Source organism: Chionomys nivalis, chromosome 1 (assembly GCF_950005125.1).
Source record: "Chionomys nivalis chromosome 1, mChiNiv1.1, whole genome shotgun sequence".
Classification (NCBI taxonomy): Eukaryota; Metazoa; Chordata; class Mammalia; order Rodentia; family Cricetidae; genus Chionomys; species Chionomys nivalis.
In genome coordinates this window covers 132,648,818-132,668,921 of record NC_080086.1, presented here as the reverse complement: position 1 = coordinate 132,668,921, position 20,104 = coordinate 132,648,818, and the positions used below count along the sequence as shown (strand labels likewise).

At 47.8% G+C, this 20,104-nt stretch overlaps 1 protein-coding gene across 1 annotated transcript in view; it reads right to left on the bottom strand.

Moving 5' to 3' along the window:
• Galnt14 (polypeptide N-acetylgalactosaminyltransferase 14) overlaps positions 1 to 20,104 on the bottom strand; it is a 221,904-nt gene that overhangs the window by 83,471 nt on the left and 118,329 nt on the right. The window contains exon 2 of the mRNA XM_057771323.1: positions 3,081 to 3,250. Coding sequence (XP_057627306.1) covers positions 3,081 to 3,250 — 170 coding nt within the window. The remainder of the gene's footprint in view (positions 1 to 3,080; positions 3,251 to 20,104) is intronic.

Below are 20,104 nucleotides of genomic sequence, written 5' to 3'. Positions count from 1 at the left end.
TATTTGATCCTTGAAACAACCAAAGTAGGTGAGATTCTTACTGTTATTTTTATCCCTGCTTTTAAAAGAGGAAGGCAAGGTGTGGAGAAAGTTAGTGAGTCCCTTCATCTAGCCAGCCATACAACCAGGATGAGAAAGGATGTCTGGCCCCAAAGACCCCTGTTCTGACCCTCTGGTGACCCTCTCACATTGCCTTCAACTTCACTCCACTTTACATTGGGGCTCTGGCCTGACCTATTGCTGGTGATGGACTGGTGATCAATATTTTCTTTTCACCTCTGGAGATTTGGATAAAAACCAAGGCCAGATTTACAGCAGTGATCCTCATTGAAATTTTGTCCTCCAAAAGAAGATATATGGTAAAGATATTTTTGGTTATCACTACTTGGTGTGGAGTGGGGCAGGGGAAGAATATTGACATCTAGCAAGCAGGGGCCAGAGAAGCTGCTAGAATCCTTTAATGTCCAGAACACCTCCTCAATGAGGAATCACAGAGCCAAAACTGTCAGCAATGTTGCTGTCAAGAACCCCTGACAACTATTAGCTATGCTACTCATAGCTGAGGTAGGAAGTCCCCAAAGTGAGCCCCAGAATTCTATTGGCCTGGATGGACAAGCTCTTGGGGCTGCTTCAGGACCCATCAGGAAGACTGGACTCACAGAAGGATTAGGAAACTTGGCTTGGGACTCCAGCCCTGGAGTGATGGTTTCCATAAGCAGGAGCTGGGGGAAGGGGAGCATGTAGCTAGGACATCATCACCCAGTAATTTGAGAGAGAACTTTGGGGGGCACGCTCTGGAATTCTCACGATCACAAGGTACCACCAGCAGGGGGCAGCACTCTACTAAACTCAGCCTGGGGCTGGATAATCTAATTAGCACCTGCCACAGTGCCAGTCTAGGACTTTGCACTCAGTGAAGGATCAAGGCTCCCAAGTTGACTTCTGGTCCTAGGCACCCATCCCAATTCTGAGCCCTCTGATCTCCACTCTTATGCTTTTTTGGATAAAGTTCTCCGAATCCAGAATTCTCCAAATGGCACACTTCCAACTCCTGCAGGGTAAGGTTGCAGCCCTGAGGCAGGCATATGGCTAATATTTTTCCCCCTTTGCCTCCTCAAAGAGTGTCTGGATTCTCAATCCTCTCTATCCTTGCTGTCTTTCTGTAGATCCTATTTTTTAACAGAGTTCTGGGTAGGTACAAAGCCCAGGGCTGGCTGGCCAGCTAAGCTCTTCAGTGGGGGATGGGGGTGGGCAAGCTCAGGTCTTCATTGCCTGCCACCACAAGTCTGACCTTTGTACAAATGTTTGTTTCAGCTTTGCAGATCACAGGAAAGTGGGAACACAGAACTCAACACACTCAACTGCTTGGTGAGCTCCTGGAGCGTCCTCCTGGGGCTGAGAGCAGCTCTGATTGCCCTCCAAGGGCCCTCCCCCGGTCGCACCAGTACCTTCCCTGCCTAGCACAGGTCCTGTTTCCTTCCTGGGGTGGGGGCGCTGGCATCTAGAATCAGGACAAGGAAGCAACTACTCGCCTAAGACCCAATAGGACTTCTCAGCCTTCTCTCTTTTTACCTGCCTTCCCATGCATAGTTACTGCTCAAGGAAATATAATAACTTGATATTTAAATTTTGCTTAGAGAGAAGTAATAGGATAAGGGCTGGAGAATTCAAATAGCAATATTGAAAAGAATTTCAACAAGACTCTGACTTTAAGGCGTTTAGGCCAGTTCGCGCGGGGGGGGGGGGGGGCGCTCTGGCTATAGGAGACACAGGCAATACTACTTAGGTAGACTCCTTTAAAGGAGAGTTAAGTTTAAAGAGATAGCCATAGTTAGAAGGCAGGCTGTCATGCAGTTTGTACCCTTGCCGCATTAATATGAACAACCGAGATTCCAGAACAATGTGGTAACCATAGTGACTAACAACGACCAGTCGAATGTCTCCATGGGATGCATGTTGCGAAAGACAAGATTTCCAGGTTGTGCAGCCCCGCTTTGGAAACTAAGTCTGAATGACCTCACATAGTAGCAAGAATCACCAACCTGATAAGCCTCAGTCGTTATAAAAGTCCTTTGCACATAACTCCTTTTCCCCACAGCCTAGGGACCCGAACAAACAAAAGAGGCAAAGTTGAGAGTCTAAAGTCAATACTCTATACCTTAAGCCAACACTGTACCCTTCCAGTCGAACGGCCTGGGAGTCTCTTCCACCCCAGTGGCCAGGCTGCTGTTGAAGTGAGTGCAAAGTCAGTGTTATGAGGAAATAAAAGTCATCTCTGTGGGACTCTTTGGCAAGTCTGGGCCAAAGCCTGGAGGTTGGGCGGGGAAAATAGGATTAGGACCAAATTGCTTTGTCTGTTGTCAGTAGGAAGCTTGGGGACCACAGTGACTGAAGGAGCAGGTGGTGATAAGACATTTTTGCAAAGCCTCCTTCTGTTGGAACAGAGCTTTCTACATTGGCTTAGGCCTGCCTGCTGTCTGTCGCCTTCTGGAGCTGTGGCCTATCCAAGCCAGTGGTAGCAAGGAAGCCTTAGGAATGGACCCCCCGGGCAGGCAGAGTGAAAACCAACCAAGTGAAAAGGGCCCTCAGATTCTCTTCTCGTGTGACAAAATGCACATGACAAAAAGGATTTCTCCCTGTGACAACAGAGACAGTAATCTGGATTCCTGAAGGTGTACCCATCTTGTTCTTCCACTTAGAAAGCCAGGCTGGACCACAGGACTTGGCCAGGGAAAGTCGGGCCCTGCCTTCTAGTTCTCCATGAGTGTTATAGAATGCAGCACCTTGGATGCTCACCAAGTGAGGGGCAGGTACACCCTCTACGGTGGGCCTCCCACTCTCTTCAACCTCCGAGTAGAAAGCAGGTTCTCCGGGATGGTTTGTGGCAATATGCAGGGAGTAGCACATATACATTACTCCATCACGTCACTGATGTGATGTATCTGATGGCAGAAACTGGTTCACCCATCCCAGTTCATAGCACTGGGTGCTAAGTACTATGGGACCCCAATCAGGCCTGTGCTGATCTGTCCTGGCCACAGAGAAGGGTAAGGTACCTACATGGAAAGAGGAGGAAGTACCTCTTATGGCGTGTGTCTGGGACAGCCCGATTGCTGGAGATCCGCTCGCTCTCCCGCTGGTTGAAGGCATACAGCTTGTAGGGATCATCGCCGACACGCCACTTTTTGGCATTCAGATACCGCCGCTCATCAAACTGCTCCCACAGGTCATCCCAATCCGCATCAGAAGGCTGTGTGACATGAATGGGAAGTCTGCGTGAGAAGGCTCCCTGCACACCACTGGCTTCCGTCCATCTGTCAGCAACCAGCCAGAGACTAGGCTTGTTCTGGCAGCGCTGAGCTCAAACATGGGGCCAGGGGCAGAATATTAGTGAAAACACCAGCAATAACAGTCGCATACAGAACAATGACACTGTTGCTTCTGCCATTTATCAAGCACGACATCCCAGGTACTGTCCTAGGACCGTGGCTCCCATGATCCCACAGAATCCCCACATAGTTGTTCAGATTGGCAACTTCACGGGTGAGAATTCAGTCCCATGTAAGCACTTTGCCCAAGATCCACGCTTAGGAAGCTGCAGGAGCCAGGCCAGCATTCTGGTGCGCTGACTCGAGACCATTCCCAGGATGGCATTAGAACATCCTATATATACAGTGGCACAGATGAGGTGGACCACAGTGACTATTCTCTAGGTCATCAATCTACTATGGTGTGTGACCTGCTAGACACCTTGGTCCTTTATTTCTCCAAGTCAGGAACCCATAGCCACTCTTAGGAAGCATCATATAGGAGGACACAGGACTTCAGAATATGGAAGGTGACTTCCATTTTCATAATATTTTCATACTCAAACTCTCTGGGAAGAGTAGGGAAGAAGGGACACAAAAAGATTAGTGGTCTGGCAAGTGACAGGCCTTCTGGATCCTTCCAACAAGAGAGGAGAGGGGTTGCCACCCTATCAGAGTCATGACGCCTGGTTTACCCTACCAACACCAAACCCATAGCCAACAGTTTCTCCAGCCAGCCAGCGGGTCTGAGCATCCTGGCCTAGACCCTGGCAAGCTGAATGTTCGCACTTGGCAGCCACTTCCCAAGAGATGTTACAGTGAGTAGTCTATACCTCCAAACCCCAGACCTTTCAATTCCACCTAAACCACAAATGCACCTCCAGGAAGAACTCCCTGATGCCCCCAAATGGGATGGCTGATGTCCTGGGGCTGGCATTGTTATCAAGCAGAAGCGGCTCATTCATATGACCCTAATAGCTGAGCAAGGATCTCACATTGAACAAATCTTAAGTGAGAAGAAACCAGTTACTCTGTCACAGAATTCTAGCTGTTCTTGCACACAGACACCCAAGTGGGAGGTACGGGGGGAGGCTTGGTGACAGTTGCATAGGCCCCGTGACAGGTAAGAGGGGCTATACCAGCATGCATGCTCATCTCAGGCACTGTGAGATCTTATCTGGTAATTGATCTCTCTATTCCTCTTTGTTATCTCTGTTTGAAACAGCATTTCCCTCTAATAGCATGAAATGAAGCTCTGGAAACGGGCGATTTTATCCAATAATTGATTTTATTAGTGTCTTATGATATTGCTGCTCCGGAACACGCTAGGGGGAACTCGGTTGGGTGTGGAAAACCCATAACCTGTGCTGTGCAATGTCACAGCTTGACAGCTGTCACCTCTGGTGGGAACATCACCCCAGGGTAACCCTGACATCCCATCCTCATGGGAAGGATCGTAGAACTGTCTTCCATTGGCTCACTGCCAACTTAATTCATTACTGTTCTCTAAGTAAGCTGTAACCCTCACAGTGCTCTGAGCTAACAGGGAGGGAAGAGGTGACAAAAGTACCTGTCCTAGAGAGGTCCTGCTCTGTGTACTGGCATAGACAGACAGACACACACACACACACAGACACACAGATAGACACACACAGATAGATACACACACACACACACACACACAGACACCTGTATCACACTACAAGGTGAATATAACCACATAGTTTAGTGACAATGTGTTCCTTCACAGAGGAGTGAAGGAAACAGAGACTAGCTTTTAGAATAAGAGTCAAAAGAGTTAGATCTTAAAGAATAGGTAGGGAATGCTTAGCAAAGAAAACCAGACAAAAAGTGGCCCATTCATGAGTGTGGGATAGAATAACAGAGTCAATAGTGTACATGTATCTACAAGAATTTATAAAATCCGTCTTGATGGCATAGACCTCTGTGATCTATGAGGTTGGCTACACCTGTGTGGGGCCCCAGATTCAAAACCGAACAGTGAAAAAAGAAGGCAAGGAAAAAAGTTTATAGACTATTAAACTTATGAGGCTGACAAGATCTGTTGTTGGTCATATCTCCAAAACAATGTTTGACCAAATGCCTGGGCACCCTGTGGCCCAGTTACATTGGTATAAAATGAAATATCCAGAGGATATACATAAAGGAAGACTCTGGAAAACAGCTGAGTCTTAGAAAGTAGGCCATAGGGAAAATGATTCTGGCTAAACAAGTGGGATGAAGAAGAGGGAAGAAAACTTCCACAAAATGACTAGTTAGGAAATGACCTTGATAGATCCTGATGTCTGAACGGGGGTCTTGCAGCTCAACAAAGCAGATGGAGGACCAGGCACCCTTGGCAACAAGAGTCTGGGGACAAGGATGCAACCTATCTCTTGGGCCATTTGCATCAAGCAGAGGCGTGGAGCCATGAGGGCAGGAGGCCAGAGTTTCTTGGCCTGGCTCTCTCCACCCACGGGGCAGCTAAGCATCCCTGGTATCTCTGGCAGGCACAGTCTTTGTGGAGAAGATGCCATGAAGACTCAGCTGGAATTCTGGCCCCAGAATATGGGGACAGCAGCCAGCTGGCAGGAAAAATCTTACGAAAAGTCAGTAGGAGGCAGCCTTGGAGGGGACTGTTCCTCTCAGGGCATTTAGACATCACATGGTGCTCATTCAGAGCTTGCTGTGCCGAGACCCCTCAAGGAGGACAACCTATACTGGGAGCTGATCTTTCCCAAAGGGACATCTGGACGTGTTATATAATGGTGAAGGTATTTTCAAAATGGTAACGGTAACATTTTATGTTGCATATGTGCACATAGATTGTCACAGATTCCTCCCAGGACTGATCGCCATCTGTACAGGGAGGGATCTACTTAGGGAAGCCGGTAGGAGGCTTACACAAGCTCATCACCTTGCAAGGGATGGGTCCACGGAAGCTCCCACCTCCACGGACAGAGTCAACAGGAGGGTAAAACATGTCTCAAGGGGCAAAATAGGTTCAGCAAGGACCTCACAGAGCCTGTGGAAAAGCCTCTTCACTGGGACAGTGACTTCCATAATGACTTACTTCCACATTAAATGTGCACTGACACAGATATCTTATGAAATTTCATTCCTTAGAGTGATGCTCCCTACATGCCATTTATGCTTTATTTTATTTCACGCTCCTTGCTCCAGTCTCACTATTCTCAAGGAGGACAGCTCCCCTTAGAAAAGGACAGTGCAGAGCCTGAGCAGGAAGCCATTGTAAGAGAGGGCTCTCATCTCATCGAGGCCCTGCTGCCCGGTTATAAATGCTTCCAAAGGTCCCTGTGTCTGGCTTATCATCCTTGCTGGAAGCAGGCCTACTAGTACCTGGTACTGCACGTGTCTTCCGGTGGCAACTGCATGCAAGGCTTTGGCCTCTGACCTTTCCTCTGCCCGTGTGTAGCAGGTATGTCCTGTCCAACTTGTGTGATATGAGAAGCGTATCTCAGATTTATCTCTACAGCATGCCACACTCCACAGCGTTCATATACAGACATGTGTGGTCTACTCCACCACCCTCCAGTCTCCAGGCACCCCCACTTTATCCCTGGGCAAGTTTGTGTTCTCTGGTGTAGCTTTTACCCAAGCCTTACCTTAGATACTAGACGATGTTTGCTTGCCCAAGTAATGGTATCAATGCCCAGTTTCCCATAGTTGCTACTTCTTTTAGATTTATCTTACATATGTAAATCTTGTGCCTGCATGCATGTGTGTGTGTTACATGTATGACAAGTGAGGTCGGAAGAGGGCATCAGATCCCCTGGTTACAGAAGTTTGTGAGCTACCATGTGGGTACTGGGAATCAAGCCGGATCCTCTGAAAGAGCAGCCAGTGGACTTACTCACTCTTGCCACCCCCAATTTGCTGATTCTTGAATGCATTCTTGTATTAGACAAGGCTCCCCTGAGAAATAGAACCGTTCTCTCCCTCTCTCTCCCTGTCTTTCTCCCTCTCTCTATGGGGGTGGGGATAAGGGACCAGGGAAACAGATTTATGTTAAGGAAAAAGCTCACTCACTCACGACTTGCAACCTAAGGCCAATGGCAGTCTTTGCCAGCTGAATTTCTCCTTTCTGGGAGAGAGGGAGAGGCCAGTCTTCATCTCCTAAAGCCTTCAGCTGACTGGACGAAGTCCAGCCACACTTTGGAGTAGATTCTGTTTTACTCACAGCTCACCGATTTCAACGTTACTGTCATTTAAAACCACCCTTGCAGAAATATCCAGGATAGTGTTTGACCACATACCCGGTCCCTGTGGTTTTCATGGCACCTCTTGTCACAGCCTCAGAGGGAAGGGCTGTGTGGAGAGTGCCTCAAGGCACTGCAGATCCTTACTGATTTGAAATCCAATAGTCCCAGTTTTCAAATGAGGAGAATGAGATATGGGGATGACAAATGGTGTGCTCGAGTTGGTAGAAGGGGTATGTTCTCTAAGCCTGGACTAACCCCCATGTCTCAGTAGACACTGTTTCTAAGCCAGCTGTAGGGGACTGGAGCCCCACCTGCTCACACCCAGGCTGTTTACAGGACCACAGCTCCTGACCAGTGCTCCCACCCTCAGCCCAGCACTGTTTCCCATCCACTGTGTGCTGCTCCAGCACCATAGCAGGTCAGGGGCTTCCTGGAAACCCCTCCTGCCAACCAATAAGCTACCACCACCCTGTGCATCTGATGGGTTCTCTACAAGGAAAATCTTTAACTCCCATTGAGGGTGAGGCTAGGGAACATGCAGGAGGCTGCTGTAAAAAGAACTGGGGCGGTGGAATACTGAACAAGGGGGAAATGTGAGGTTGCCCCAAAGTTAAAGATCTCTGAGGAGTTAACCTTGGCTCCCAGAAGATGGAAGACTAAAGACCCATGTAATTAAGCTTAAGAAGGGGATGGAGGAGCATTGATGGGCGGTGTACTTGACTCTCAGGAAATGGGGAGATGCTTATCCTGACTGGGAGAGAGCACGTGACTTTCAGACCCTGGGACTCCAACAAGGATCAGCAAAAGAAAAAATTGAAAAAAAAAGAAAAAGAAAAAGAAAAATCACCACATCACCGCCATACACACACACACACACACACACACACACACACACAGAGAGAATTGCTACTTTAGACGAAAGCAGCAGAAACTATCAGTACAGAGAAATCCTCCAAGGACTCCAGATACTGAAGTCACCCCACAGAGGAGAACACTGTGCAGGCTCAAAAATAGATAAAATTGGGGAGAAAAAAAGACAAATGAAACAAATGGCCAAATGGATCCCCAAAAGACCAAACAGAACTTTCGAGCACTGAAAAGTATAGCCGGTGAAAGTCAGGACCACACAGGACAATGAGCCATGCTGGTAGCTTGCAAAGCGCTTTTGCTCAAATAGTAATAAAAGAATGATTTATTTCACTTTTGAAGCAGGTGGGACAGTTATATAGTCTCCATTTTATAAACAAGAATACAGCGATTATAGGGTTCAAACAGCTAAGACTCTTAGACAGCACGTACTTACATAAGTATGTACTTGTTTATGTGTGTGTATGTGGTGTGTGTGTGTGGTGTGTGTGGTATGTGTGTGTATATGTGTGTGGTGTGTGGTATGTGTTTGTGTTGTGTATGTGTGTGTGGTGTGTGGTATGTGTTTGTGTTGTATGTGTGTGTGTGGTGTGTGTGTGGTGTGTGGTATGTGTTTATATTGTGTGTGTGTTGTGTGTGTGTGGTGTGTGTGTGTTGTGTGTGTGTGCGTGTGTTGCAATGGGTTTGAACCTAGTGCCTGTGGTCCTCATCTATTACTTCCTCTGTCAACACTGGTGTCTCTTTCATATCACTGGATGTGCTATTCAAACATTGGTCTTTTTCCCCACACCTGTCAGTCAGTCCTTCATAAAAATACGAAAAGATTTACTCATTCCTATGCTCTCATCCAGCCAGCAGTAAGTGACCTTGCTTTTGCAAGGACAGCCAGCAGAGGGAAGGGGCACAGCACAGTTCCCCATGTGCCTTCCACGCTACTGATGCGAATCCTAATACAGGGAAAGGTCCTGGGAGGAAACCACTATAGGGGACGCAGTCATGCCAATGGACACGCTCCAATCAAGTAGAAGCCAGCCAGCCTGGCTCACCTGACAAAGGGAGGAGCCAGATCATCCTCTCCTCTTAGCCAAGGGACAGCACATCAATTACAGATTATTAGATCAGATCTCCATTTTCATATTTCCTCCATGTATTATCACCTCTTCTTCTCACTGGAATTCTGTCTTGGGAGTTATTTAATTGATGTGCAGAAATCTAAATTTAATTTATTATGATCTAACTCACTTTAGAAGCCAAATTACCCTGCACCGGAGAAGGATCAAGTCAATATCCCACTTGGCTTTCTATTTATCTTCCACAGGGTTTTCTCTCTCCTCTTTAGTATTCATTTTATCTCAGGTGCTGGCCATAAATTTAAATTTTCCTTAAAATTAGGCAATTGCTCCTTCAATGTTAGAGTTTAATGGTTAATTTTAATTATTGGAGCATCACCCCGTAAAGAGCTGATAGACAGAGTGGACATATAATAGAGGAGAAAGGGCCATTTCTCAAACCAAATGAGGGAGCATATGATTCAACAGGGTGAGTTTACCCTCACCCCTACACCACCAGCTCCCCCCTCACCATCATGAGACCAGCTACTTTCTGCACCACACAGGTGCTGCAAGTTCGGAACTTGTGCACTCGTCATGGGGGAGAAGCTAACTGGGATGCTGAGTCTGGACCTCTCTCCATCACTGGCTTCTTCACTTGGTGGTGGGTCTTATTGAATCACTGGCAAAAGCAATCTCTTCCTCTCCCCTGCCCACGGTTGCCCCCAATCTACAGGCTCTCTGCCCACATTTCAACTGCATACCACATGGGAATACAAGGTTGGGGGATGCTTCCAGCTTCCAGGATGTAGAAAACTTCCAGTAATTATCATAATTGCCTAAAAAACTCCAAATGTGAAATATAATATGATTAGCTGAATGGATAGAAGCCCAGGCTTTGTTTTTGAAATGGGATGTGTGTGTGTGTGTGGGGGGGGGGGGATTCACACAGTGTGGACCCTACATGGAGTTTAATTTGCTTACTAATTAGCATGACTGCAGGGTGCCAGCAAAGTCAAGTCAATATGATGGCAAAGAGGAAAGGTCCCTGGCACATGCCACGGCGTACGACAGCAAATGCTGATGGATCCACTCCCTGTTCTCCAAGGGGCATAAATGCCACCACCAGAAGCTAAATCCAAAGATCCTTGATAGAACCAGACATTGCTAGATGGGGTCACCTGACTAAGGGATGCTTTCCAACTGGTGATAGATGTTAGACAGAGAGTTGACTCTGCTCCCGGTGTCCAGCATCCTCTGGGACTCCTCTTTCTGTATAGAGACTGATGTAGTAAGTTGTCTGGGACTTGGGAAGACCCTGCATCAGGAGGGTTGATCTGACCTGGACAGGAGGTTGATACTGGAGACAAGGGTTTACTGGGGTAAGGAACCAGCACCCAGGAGAGATGAAGAAGGGACTGGATGCGGGGGAAGAGCAGGAAGTGGCCTGGAAGAGTAGATGCATAAGAGTGGATGCAGAGACACATTGTTTGCTGGGAACACGGGTGTAAGTTCACTACATCAGAATGGAGAAGGCTCTGGAAGGCTGATGCTGTGATTTCCTTTCAGCAGAGATGTGAGAGAAGAGGAGGGCAGATTCCCCCAGGATGGTCTGGCAACAAAGCCAGAGGAGCCTTCCGGGGCCTGAGTCTCCTACTCAGAAGTCAATCAAGCCTTTTGAAAATTGCTTCTAGAACGATAAAAAGAAAGCCGAGAATTTGAGTTCTCGGTGAGAAAAGAGCTCTCCCTTCAAACCCAGGCTTCTCTCCCCTCCCTGGCTGGCTGCAGAGATCCAGTAGATATCCTCAGGCATCGTCAGAAAGCTCCTGAGCTGCTCTAAGAAATAGCTTGCGGGGCCAAGCAATTTTCCAGGGGCCCCGGTGAACCAGAGTCTCTGGTAGAGGTCACGAATGAGCAGAACTAGGGTCACCGGGAGCAGAAATGTGAGCCAGTGGTGTGTGTGAGGGGGGTCTTGCTACTGTTGCACACCTGCCAAGTTACGTGGCATTAAACCTCCTTCTGGGTGAACTGAAACATGCACACGGGCTGAATCAATGGAATAAAAGAAAAGGGGTCGAGAAAGCCAAAAACAGTAGAGAGGTGCAGAGCAAGAGCTGTGCCCTCTTGGTCATTGTAACACAATTTTTCTGATCAGGAATGCAGGCTGGGTATTAATGCCAGAGGAGTACGAGATGGCAAAAAGGGGTGCACAGCCCAGGAATGGAGCTTGGCTTCCCTTAGCACCTACGCTCTAGGTCTCCTTCAGCTTCCCAGGTAACTACTTTCTCTCTCCATCCCAAGGGCAAAACTCATCCCCCCCGCCCCCGACCCTGCTTTACAGGATGAAATCAGATCTCGGATGTGAGGGAAGATAGGAAAAGCCACTTGGTAAGGCACAATGTATATGTAGCATAGTGCAGTTGCCAACATGGCTGTGGTTACTGTCATTTCTCCTGGAACCTGAACGCTGATGGGGAGAAGGAAAATGCAGTTGGCATTCAGTCAATTTATGTTTATCTTCTTCTTTTCTTCCCTGGGCCAGAAATGGGGTCTGTGACAGCATCCACAAGAGACTGGAGGCTTCACCTCACTGTCCAGCTCTCAGGGAATGGCCGTTAGTAATGGGAGTTCTTCCCGGGGCTCAACGCTCTACCCCAGACTTGGGTTTGAGCACAGTGCCATGCAAATGATAAGACAAGAGACTATTTAAAGAAACTAATATATGAGGTTATTATCAGCTCAGAAGGCTGAGGACTGAGCTTTATGCTGACTCTTTTTACACATAGAGTGGATAAAAGTAATGTCAGGCCATGCTGGATATCTGTGAGGAGAGACAAGTACAAGAGCAAAAGGCTGGGCATGCTTGGGACCCTGAGTTTGCTGAAGGTCAAGGGACCCAGACTAGGGGATATATGTTTGCATTCTGACCCCCTTTATTCCGGTGGACTTGTTAGCCCCATGGGTCCATGTTGGGGCCTCCTGAACTTTGCTACAATGCATAAGCCTACAGCCATGTTCACCAAGGGTGGCTGACAAGGTTTGCCATTCCCCAAGTTTCCTTCTATTGTAAGGCAAAATTTGTGTGTGTGTGTGTGTGTGTATGTGTGTGTGCGCGCGCGCGTGTGTGTGTGCAGACGTGTTACTGAGAATTGAATCCCAAGTGTCACATATACTAGGTAAAAGTTGGACTACAAAGCTACACTCTCGATCCTTGTTTTGTTATCTTGTTTCAGTGTGTGCAGGTGTGTGTATTTTTTCTTTAGACTAAACTGCCCAGGCTGGTTCTGCACTCACTCTGTAGCCAAGGCTGGCCTTAAATTTTCCATCCTTCTGCCTCAGTCTTTCAGGTCCCTGGGTTTACAGGCCTTCACTCACACATCTAGCAAGATTGCTCTAGTGGGAGAAATCAAGATGAGAAGTCATGGGAAGCCAAACAAAAGGACTGGGTCACAAATTCTATCCTGGGTGGAATTACCCACAAGCCAGCAAATCCTTACATAGCATTTTTCTGAATACTTGGGTCTACTTAAGCACGTCACTCCTTCGAATATCAGAATAAACCTGGGCAGGTAGTTTATCTCATTTTAACAAAGAGGCCACTGAATACTCTGGGGTGAAAAATGACTTGGCAGAGGCCACATAGCAAGTAAGTCAGGGCACTGGGTCTAACCACAGATATGTGTGTAGAATCCACGCCCACTCTTGTCCGGGACCATCAAGGCCAGTGTCACCCATTAAAAGAGGCATTCTTGACCAACACCTGGGTAGGAATAGAATAGTAAAAAGGAGGCAGAGAGAGGAGACACTGGGTAGAAGCTCAGCTTTGCCAAGACTATGCTAGAGACACCTTCCCTCAGCACTGGGCAAAGACACCCCCCACCCCGAAACACAGCTAGAAAGAGAATTTCAGAGTTAAGTGTCCCCTGAGCCCTGTCACCCATTCCCCAAAGGTGACATTAGCAGAAAGCCTCCAGCTCTCAGCTAAGCAGAATTTGTCCCTGCTCTCTGTGCCTTCACGGCAGAGGATAGATCTCCTGAGATACCGCGTGCAGCCAGGGCTTAGAGCCTAGTGCATTTTTCTCTCAGCTCCGTAAATAAGGTGACATCCAGAAGCCCTCTGGCTCCCTCAAAACTAGGTCAGTCACTGCACGTGGAGGTGTGGGCTGCAGCGAATGACTTTGAAAGGACTTCATCTCCTGGGACTCCAGGGGGGCCGCTGGCCGCCTTTTTATAGGAGGGGTTCTTTTTACATCAAAAGCGGACCCACAGTTCCCAGACAGCACACTGCTGAGACTGGAGGGGGTGGGATGTCTGTCTCAGGCAAGGGCAAATTTAGTGCTGTGAATGATACCCAAAGTGATAGTGGCAGTATAAGCTGAAACACTGGGAGACATCCTCATAAGCCTGTCCCCAACACTGAGCATCTCCCCTGCACGCCAAACCTCTTCCACAGTGTCTCATATGAACTGTCAAAGGAGGATTTATGACACACAGCTTACATAAACAACACTCTCAGGGGCATTTCCCTCACCTTGGGAAGCACCAATAGTTTCTCCCCAAATGGCATGCTTGTCAGCATCCATCCTTGTCCGAAGCCCCTCTGGCACAGTCCCCTGCAGTGGTAGGGATGCCATAGGCTAGAGGGACATTTAAGTGGACTCCCCAGGACGTCTATTCAGTGGCTGTCTCTGTTTCCTGGAATGAGACCCATCACCCAGTACGGCGCACTGTGGAGTGCAGACTGGCTGTTTAGATGCTTTCGGAAGAGAGCAACGACTTCACCAGGGAAGATCTGATGCATTCTCCACTTTATAAAACGAATTCACTATCACTACAAGGTTTCTTTAAGCAATCCCTTTCCTTAGTCCATTAAAATTAGATTCCGGAGACAAAGAGTCTGCAGCCCCCAAACAGTTTCTCCTCAGCTGTATTCAGGGAAATGAGGCGCCCTCACCTCTCTGTCCACCTCTGACCTCACCCTGGACTCACAGCAGCAGGAAGGCAGAGTTCTGTGAATCACCTCCACTCAACGGAACAGACCTGTCCTTCCTAATACTTTGTTCTCCCACAGGACTGACTAGGGTGTCTCAGCTGACATCTCTCCCTCTCAAGGGACAGAAGTTGAGCTCAATGAGATGCACCCAATCCTCAAATTTGCCAATACTGCTAGGCATGGTTCTTTTCCTTCTCCCCAGGACCAGTCTTTCTCTTATTCCTCTCAGAACCTCAGGTTTACTGGAGTGTGGGCATCCTTCTTGAAACTGGTCTCTGTCCCTGAGCTACTCAATGTTGGCTATGCTCCCCGACACCTACCCCTGGCCTGGCAATCTCCAGCTCTGCCCAAGAGTCTCTCCCAGCACATTAAACATTAAGACTTTCCAGGCAGAAGAGGAGGTTGAGTTTTCTCACTGCCTCTGAAATCAAGGTGGCGGTGAGTAGAGGTGGCGGGAGGGCGTGGCATGAACAGAAAGTAGATCATTAGTGGTAAAGACTACAATTTTCGGTTGGTTGTAAATGCTCTGTTTATATGGATTTCTTCAAATGTGACATTTTAATGGCATCATAATTGTGTGATTACAGTGCAGTCGACACCACGTGGAGAGGGAGGGCGACAGGGACTACAGAGAGCTGCTGCGGAGGGCAGCTCCCTACATGGTTGGCTGGGGTACCCATTCAGTAATTCTCAGAGCAGGATGCTTGACAAGCTTGAAAATTGGTTCCCCAAGGGCCCTCTGCTAAACAAGAGGCACTGGCTCCCAGGAAGTCTTCCTATGGCTTAGCTCGGGGACAAGGCCAGCTCTCCAGGCTGCAGGCACCGTGGGATGTACCAACAACAACTGCACTGGACGTTCCCTCATTCACTCATTCACTGTCCATGCCTTTGTCTATTTTTTAAAAGCTTTTAATATGCTTGGAAAGAAGGAAAAGGCCTGTGGATTCAAAAGTAAAAGAACAAGTGAAGAAAGGGTCGTGTTAATGAAATGGAACTAACATTAACTGAACACCTACTGGGTGCCCAGCACTAAGCTGGGGTCATCCCTCTTCCTTGGCCTCTGAGCAGCATTCGCTCTCCAGGGGAAGCCCCTTTGTCGATGTTCCAGGCTCCTGGCTCCCAGGATCCCGCTCTTGGCTCCTCTTCCTTCTTTGATCTTTCATTCACCCTCTTTGCTGATCACTTCCTTTCCTAGGTTTCCATCATAACTGTGCCTCCGATAAGTGAATGAACCCAACAGAACAGATGTTTGTCCTGAGCCCTGAGTCTACGCTTCATCAGAGCTTTTCCAGGTGAGGATGCAGCACCACCAGGCATGAAGCAACCCACGCCATGTGTCTACGCTTTATCCTGGACACATACTTCTTCCTCTCTTCCCACTTCACCCTGGCCACTTGAACAACCCACACCTGACACCTCATCACCAGATGGTGCTGAGCGTACCTCCAAGATACGGCTCCATCCTTCCATCTTACTCCCTATCTCTGCAACCATCTGCAACCACCAGTGCTACAACAGGGCCCAGCTTTCTTGAACCTTCCACTCTTGTGTCTTCAGGTATTTTCCAAAGACGTCTTCTCAGAAATGACATCCAGGCCCATCACACCCATTCTGGCCCCAGCAGGACACTCTCAGTGGCTCCCAGTGCACCCAGAAAGACATCCTCTCTCCCTTCCGTGGACCCTGAGACTTGGCCTGCTGTAGGTCTATGAATACTCCAGCCTCAGTCCCTCTTCGTCTCCAGGTGCATCAGCCTTACTGCTGTTTGTGAAGCAAGACCAGCTCTCCCCTATCAGTCTTCGGCACCTGCTTAGCACTCTCTCTGGACCGGTCTCCCTCTGACCAACTCCTCATTAATCAGACTTGAAATGAAGCATCCTGTCATTTAGGCAGCCTCTGTGGATCTTTGAAGTGAAATTGAGCCCCTTCTATACTTTCCTAGAAACTTGCCTGCATGCTTCAGAGAGATGGCAATTACATTTGTCCATGTTTGCTTTTATGTTGTTGTTTTTGTTTTTTATGATAAAAAAAATTGACCAGAAGCATCTGGGGAGGGAAGGGTTTAATTAATTTTCAGGTGATAGTCCATCATCAAGGGAAGTCACAGGAGGACCTCAGGGGAGGAGCTTGAAGCAAAAACCATGGAGGAATGCTCCTTACTAGCTTACCCCCAGGCTCACATTTAGCTACCGGTTTATATAACCCAGTCCCATCTGCCTAGGGATGGTGCTGCCCAGAATGGGATGTGTCCTGCTACATCTATTATCAGTCAAGAAAATGCACTGTAGACATGCCCATAGGCCAATCCGATGTTGGCAATTCTTCAGTTGAGATTCCTTCTTCCCAAGTGTGTCAAGCTGACACCAAGATTAGCCATCCCAACAGTCTACACCGGGAATTTTGTCCAATGAAGGGTATCGCGTCTGCCTCCCTGATGATGCTGTAGTCTTTTTGAGAGCAGCAATGTACCTGTCTCACTTACCATTGTTGTCATTGGCAACATGCTGGGATGCTGAAGGTTCTCCAATATCTCTTGCCTAAGTGACCCCTCCATGGACAATTTCCCCTTAAAATCCCTGGGATTTGGATCCCAGTCCTAAGGTATCCGCAAGCAATGAAGCTGGGGAAAGAGAACTGTAAGAGCACAAGGGTAGCTAGTAAGAAAAGGGAAGAACCGAGACCAAGACTATCTGCTGAGAAAGAACCTGTGATGATCTTGTATCCAGGAAGAGAGGATCAGCAAGTAAAGGTCCAGCAGGGAGAGACTCAAGGAAGGGGCTGTCTTGGTCCTTGTCTCCAGATAGACCAAATCATGACTGGAAAACACAATGGAGCTATGAGATGAGTTAGGGAGGGAAGATAAATACCCAAGAGATCTTGTCTGATTCCATCCACTTAAGGTCCCTGGCCCCAGGCAAATGACAAACTCTTTTCCCCATCTGAGGAAGCCTCAGCTGCCTGTTCCACAACACTGTGGTATTGTTTCATAGTTCTAGCAGATTAATAAAAGGCAAGGACTGAGCACTCAGTGAAAAAATAGTTGGAACTTCACTAGCTTGCTAAGTAAAGACACACTGTGTATCTGTGGGGCAGAGGGGGTGAGTTCGGTGACGAGGCAGTAAGGAGTCTCAGAAGGTGCTCACATGGAGTGACCAATCTGACAGCTCAGAAATCAATGACACTCTCCTCTCTTCCTCCCAACTGCCCCAGCTCTGCCAGCCTCTACCCATCCCAGGCTGAGCACATTAATGAAGTCTGCTGTGCACAGGGTCCTGTAATTCGTCCTGACTCAGTTGTCAAAAAAAAAAAAAAAAAAAAAAAAAAAACCCAAAAACCCAGTTTTAAGATGCTTTGCCGAGACATGCCATCCGGGCCCTAGAACATGCCTCTTGAAACCTACTAGGGGAAGAGGGAGGGATTTTTGCCTAGAAGCTAATGGTACTGAGTTTGGGCAAGTTAAAGAAAGGTGTGTGGGGGGGGTATCTGCTTACTTGTCCATTCATCTTTACACCCCTAAGTGCCTCAGCTTCCTGATATAGACAAGATCGCTTTGCAGAGCTGATCAGCGTAGGTATTTGTTATAAAATGACTTGCCTGAGATATAGTTTACTTAATGCTGGATCTGCCTCGATTATTACTCAAAGTAAGCTGCTCTCTGTACCCCTTATGCCATTAGCACCTAATTTAAGTGCCTGTTGTTGGGGATCTTACCCTTAAAAACACATGCCTTGACGGAAGGATTGTAAGATTCTTCTCTGAAACCTAGGCACTTGGTAGAGAGGCTCAGTAGCCTAGGGGAAAGTATCCACAGCCTTGGGTCAGTTCTGCCTCCACACAGACTCACACTGGCCAAGGAAAGCAGACAGACACAGAATGCCCCGTCCACCAATTCTGCCTCATGGAAAAAGTGAATAGATACGGATAGGTTGGGAAAGGGATTAGGAATACCTTCATCCTAAATCAGGCCAGATCAACCAGGATGAAAATGCCATGAGGGAAGGTTGTAGGGAGACAGGTGAGGCTCCAGGCAGAAACACATGAACAAAAGAATGGAACACACCAAGGGTAAAATTGAAACCAGCACCACCACACACAAAATGAAAACTTCAACTGGAACAGAAGGACACTGCCCAAAAGGGCTTCATGTTAGAGAATTATTTAGTGTAAATTTAATAAAATAAGAGCTGAAAAATTAGATGATAAAATAAGGTGATGAAATAGATTTTTTTAAAGAAGTAGCGCCAGAGAACACTAGTACAGGGCCTACAAATGCAGACATTCCAAGAAACAGAGCAGGCGCAGCAGGAAATCTAATTACTGCTACCAAACCAAGAGTTCTAGTGCTGGCTTTGCCACCTACATGCAGCAGAACCTTGGGTAAGACGCTGTGACTGTAAAAGCTGGAGCGGACACTGGGGAGAAAACCTTAAGTGGGGAGCTGAGGTCATCTGACATTGGGAAAATCGTGATCCTGAGGCAGAGGGACAGAAGGAACACACGAAACGGTATTCACTTTCGGTTGAGACTCCTAAAACTATATAAAGGGCAGGGTCCACCCATTAGTATAACAAGACACAATCAAAAGAAAGGGGGGTGCAAACCAATTGATGTGAATGTGAAATGTCTTCCCATTTCCAGGTTTGGGCACTGAACCTCGAAATTCAAGAAAGAAACCAGCAAGCATCCAGGCAGAACTAACTAGTCATCAGCAAAAGGGAGACTGTTCAGTTGGCTTGAATCCCAGCCCCGGCCCCAACAGCAGTGCTTTTCAGAAAATAATGAGGCACTACCTACAAAGAGAGCTGCAGTTGGGGCTCAGAGCACTGTGTCTTAAAGGGCTGATGCTTAAGCCCGAGAGACAGAATGGCACCACCTAGGTCCACCATCTAGGACCTCGATGGTTACAGCAACACTATTAGATCACTTTCAATAACCGTAACAAAGACCCGAGAGAAGGAACTTACAGAGAGAAAAGTTTGGTTTGCTCTCATGATCTTAGAGATTTAAGTTGATGGTTGTGTAGGTCTTTTGCTTTGGGGCTTCTTGTGAGGTAGGATGTCAAGGCAGGGAGCAAATTACGCCCTTCAGGGATGCACTCCTAATAACCTAGCTTTCTCCACTAGGTGCCACCTCTTAAAGGTTACCATGATCCCTCACTGGAATCCTTCATGGGCTGAGTGAAATTATTCAACCACCCATAAGGCTGCACTTCTGGGTCCTAAGGCAGGCACATGTGGCCGGACCCTTGGGAACAAAGAGCATATGACCCACGTGCCCGCATGAGTGGTTACCTCCACTCGCGACTCAACTAACCCCCTGTGTGCACATGCGTGGGTCGCCCACCATCTGCGTCATCAGCGTCTGACACACACACGCAAAACCCCTGTGCGCATGTGCAAGGCGTAGGGTTTCCCATCATCAGCATCTGACTTAGGCACGTCTTCTTTAATAAACTCCTAAGTGGGTTTGTTTGTGTCTTATGTCCTTTTCTCACTCACATCAGACATTTCACTGAGGATCAATCCTTCAACATAAGAGACTTTGGGGGACATTCATATACAATCTATAGCAGCCCTACGGGACAGCTTGGAAGAATCAAGGGTGTCCAATTTCTTGAGATTGTGACATGAAACTGCTGTCTACAAATATACTGGACTGCTTTCC